The sequence below is a fragment of the Anneissia japonica genome, unplaced genomic scaffold (assembly GCF_011630105.1).
Source record: "Anneissia japonica isolate Jap-2015-1 unplaced genomic scaffold, ASM1163010v1 scaffold1792_len1028045_cov167, whole genome shotgun sequence".
In the NCBI taxonomy this organism is placed as follows: Eukaryota; Metazoa; Echinodermata; class Crinoidea; order Comatulida; family Comatulidae; genus Anneissia; species Anneissia japonica.
Genome location: NW_022742319.1, coordinates 570,967 through 575,325, shown reverse-complemented (window position 1 = coordinate 575,325; position 4,359 = coordinate 570,967). Strand labels below are relative to the sequence as shown.

Genomic DNA, 4,359 nt, shown 5'->3' with positions numbered 1-4,359 from the left:
GCATAATGTACAAATAAATATACACTTTTTAAGCTTTTATATAAAATCTACGATTATCTATTTTACTTCAGTTCAGCTACAGTTATTATAAATTTTCTTAATCTAACGATACAATAATTAAGATTACTGTACTTATGTGCATTAGGGGATAAGGTAAAAATGCCAGAGATTCAAATGAAAACTGCATTTAGTAATCAGAAGATTTATTTCAGTAATTACAAAACATTACGAGCTTAGATGCTAGACTATATTTCATTTGTTAAATCAAACATTGTTTTTCCTAAAGATCCTTTTAATTGAGTCCCGAAAGTAATTAGAGGGCGTCTATTGCCTTTGAGTTTTAAGTTAGATTTTGTAAAATAATAATTTATTGATCGGTTTAATTTGATATTAAGCAAGAATGGCTATTATTGATGTTTAGATCTAACAAATTTTTTTGAAGTTGGTCACAAAAGGTAAACTGCAAACTGATGTATAAACGTAAGTAGTATTAAAATATTTTCTTCTGTTGTCTCCAATATGACGTCATCCACAGTAGAATATATCAATAAGGCAGCATCTGTTAATTCCCATGTATTTAATAGATAACGTATAAAGTACAGTGCAGTATAAATTACTTATTGCAACTATGCAACTAATTAAAGTTAGATGACCGTTTGGTTGATATGTAAAAATTATTATTACCATATCTCAATTATTTTTGTATGGGTTTTAGTGCTGGTAGAGGTTTGTCTGTTGGTAGTTCAATTAATACTTAGAAATATTTTTATGTAGTATAACAACAGTTAAATTAGAGAATTCATGTTTAATTGTTAAGATGAATTTATTTCTAATCTGCAAACAATATTGGTTTAATTTCTAATAGTCAAATATGGACGCGGCTTCACCGTGTATGTTTTTGTTGTGTTCAAACTGATTATTTTTATAACCTGTAGCCGTCAATAGAAAATAGACAAAAAACACAATTTTCAGCCTGGTTCCTAAAAAATCTTCATATCATATTGCTACACGCTCTCGTCAAAAGCTTACGGTAACGCTGATTCGATGGTCAAATCGGGAGTTTCCCAATTGAGTAGAAATACTAATTTGTTTTCTTATTTAGCAAAGTGATTTTGCCAAAAACATCTAGACGGAGGAGTAAATTAAAATAATGTATTGATGAATGTAAACAATGTAGTAATGAAATTGATGTAATTACGGAAGAATATGTGTTTTACTTGTGAAGTTTCAGGGGAGCGGAGGGTATAATACAAATAAATATTACAATAATTTTATATATAAAAATAATACAATATTTTATTATATTTCTGTTGTGGCAGATGGTGCGCTAAACAAGGTATAAAAAAGCTCTTGCCTAAAGCCTGGTTTTCTTAAAATCGCTACACTGTCGCTACAGTGTTTCCAGTGCAATCGTTGTACTGCGAAGCAATCCCCGATGCAATCGACTGCCAACCAATCAACATCACCGAAAGCTGTGGGCAATAGCGTGTAGCGACTGTATGGAAACCAATCTTTACAGACATTGACGGCACATCGTGCCAACAAGGCGTTTATACACTTCATTTTATTCTCAGCTTTCTGGGCCGGGGAGGATTCAATAAAATTTCAGCTGGTAATTTATTTTAATTTATTTTATAGGCTATTATTTGAACCATATTTGATGAGGGTGAACCATCCAGCAAAAGCTGATCATTTGGTACTCTAAGTCAGCCCAATAGTAAAGGATCGGCCACATTTATCAAACTAGAAATCAGCTTAAATTCGTCTTAAGTCCATTTTTTTACTTCAGTCAAATTTATTCATATTGCTTAGCTTAAACATTGCTTAAAATTAGAAAGTCGATTGTACATTGGCACCATCTAAGACGATTTTTAAAGCCAAGATTTTGTTAAGATTGGGTAATAAATCAGCTTAAGATATTTATTAGGGACATCTTAACTTTTTTGACTTAAGACATTTGCTAAGCTGAGATTGATAAATCCCGGGCCTGGTTCTGAATCTGAATACATTTTATTGTCTCCAAAATTATATTTGCTATAACAGGTTTTAAACAATGAAAAGTACATAAAGACAGCAAATAAAAAATACATTTCCACCACGAAGCTACAACTAAAATAAAATAAAAATAGGTCTGCAATATATAAATAAAATGTATATTTAATATTTAAGAAACAACAGTCACCATCAAAATGCACAAAATAAAAAAGAAACAACATTAAAACGCAATTAAAAATATAAGTAAATTAAATAAAGTACGTAGGTTCCCACTTATACTCCTAGATTGAGAACGAAAACCGTAAATGAAGCAACACAACAAAAATGCTAGGTCCGAACACTACGGCAAGGTTTAAGAGCATGAATTGCAGCAGCTGCGCCAATCAATCCTAATGAATATGTTTGTATATTTAATGCTTGCGGTACACGTAGATAGTTTCGAAACTATTCAGGAAAACAATATCTGAAGACGATTGAAGCAACTCAGTCGAAACGTCGAGACATTCTCTGCAAACAACAATTCTGTTACACTAGAAAGCCATGGGCAGTCGTTGGCCTATAGCTGTTTTGAAGACTCTCTCATAGCGATATGGTACTCGGCCGCCAATCTCGCCAGACTCAGCATGTCCATTCCATGGTGAAAGAGTCCCTTGTCACAATCATGCTCGTACATCCAGATGGCTGGTGATTCCTTCGTGAACAGTTGGTACTTTGTGCTGAGAGGGATGGGGAAGTTTATCCCAGGCATGATCTGGTGCTCGTCATCGCCATCGTCAAGTCTATAAAATAGTTCCCCGCGTATGCATGCGACAGTGATATGCTGACATCCAGACCAGTTGTGGTGGAATGTTGCAAATGTCTTTAAGAAACAAGAAACAGCAAAGGAGATACGTTCAGATGAAATCAAATAAATTATACAGCTATAGAAATTACATTAGTTTTTGAATGAATTTACTTCTATTTTTACTTGTATGCAAGTTTTATTGAAATAATTTGTACAAGAATATATCATCGCTACATAACAGCAGTGCAGTGGCATAGCTAGGGGTCTTGAAATGGGAAGGGGAGAAGGTCACATGGGGCTCGATGGTTAGGTAAGTAGTGCTAACTCGCAAAATAAGGTTATTATAGGTGATTTTTAATTACTTGAACGTGATTTTATTTTGGTGTTGGGGGTGGAGGCGACTGGGAGACCGCGATTATTTTTGAAGGGGCGTGGGGCCCGGACCCCTAGAGACGCAAATACTTAACAGATGTACCCTTGTAACATATATGCAAATGACTTTCAAATTCTGCCAGAAAATTTAAATATAAACCTACATATGTAAATAATTTTATATCTATGACTTAGGCCTATAATAAAAGTTAATACCAAATTTGGTTATTTTAAATGTGCAAATACAAATATTGTTTTAAATCTTGTGGTTTGTTCTAGATTTTTGTTTGTTAGTATATTTTTGGATGCTAAATATTAAATGTATCATACTATATTACAATAAATATAAACTATTCTTCATTGGACTGAATCCAAAATGCCGGTCACTAACATACGAGCCCCGCCACCTTGACCCTGCTTTTACCTCATATGATCTTTCCATAAAGAACGATGTCGGTATATTTCTTTCTGTATTGACCAGCTCAATCCTCTCCAACTCATTAAAATCGATGAAGTCGTCAGGAACCATAGGTAGGATCCAGTCTTGATTCCAGTCGTCAGGATCCACCTGGCTCAAAAATACTTCCGGGTCAACCCAGCGCTGGAATGGCCTGAGGATCAAACAATGTCTCTTATTAAGAGGAATTTACAGAAAAAGAATAACGAAATATTTTTATAATAACTCTACCCACCTTCCATTTAAAGATTTCCAAAGTTCTGCTTTGATACTGACTGGAGCTTCTGGTGATCCAGGGGACTTAGTCGTCCAGTGGTTGACGAATTGCAGAACTAAGTCGAGGTCTGTTATCATTCGCTTTGCTTGCCGCAAGTTCATCAGAGTCTAGGGAAAACGATAAATAAAATACCTTTGATGATGATGATAAAATAATAATAATAATAATAATAATAATAATAATACGGTAATAATAATAATAATAATATTTACATAAATTTATTGTAAATACTGAATCTGAACTGACTTGTTTTAGAGTCTGAACATGACCTGAACATTGTGCTATACTCAAATGACCCGAAATAAATTAACTTATGTACTTTTTCTGATGATTAATTCCCAGAATTTTCTATTAATTACTCTCATGATCTCTGCAGGATGTACATTTTTCTTTTGTGAGTTTACTTCTAATTTTTACTTATATGATATATGTGTTACATGAGTATGGCCGCCAAGAGAGGAAACTGTAACAGGG

General features: G+C 33.6%; 1 protein-coding gene across 1 annotated transcript in view; it reads right to left on the bottom strand.

The window, feature by feature from the left end:
* Positions 1–2,139: 2,139 nt before the first annotated feature.
* Positions 2,140–4,359, bottom strand: part of LOC117119116 (vitamin K-dependent gamma-carboxylase-like) — a 5,836-nt gene continuing 3,616 nt past the window's right edge. The window contains exons 3-5 of the mRNA XM_033263927.1: positions 3,844–3,992; positions 3,576–3,762; positions 2,140–2,854 (exon numbers count right to left, since the gene is read on the bottom strand). Coding sequence (XP_033119818.1) covers positions 2,552–2,854; positions 3,576–3,762; positions 3,844–3,992 — 639 coding nt within the window. The 3' untranslated portion in view covers positions 2,140–2,551. The remainder of the gene's footprint in view (positions 2,855–3,575; positions 3,763–3,843; positions 3,993–4,359) is intronic.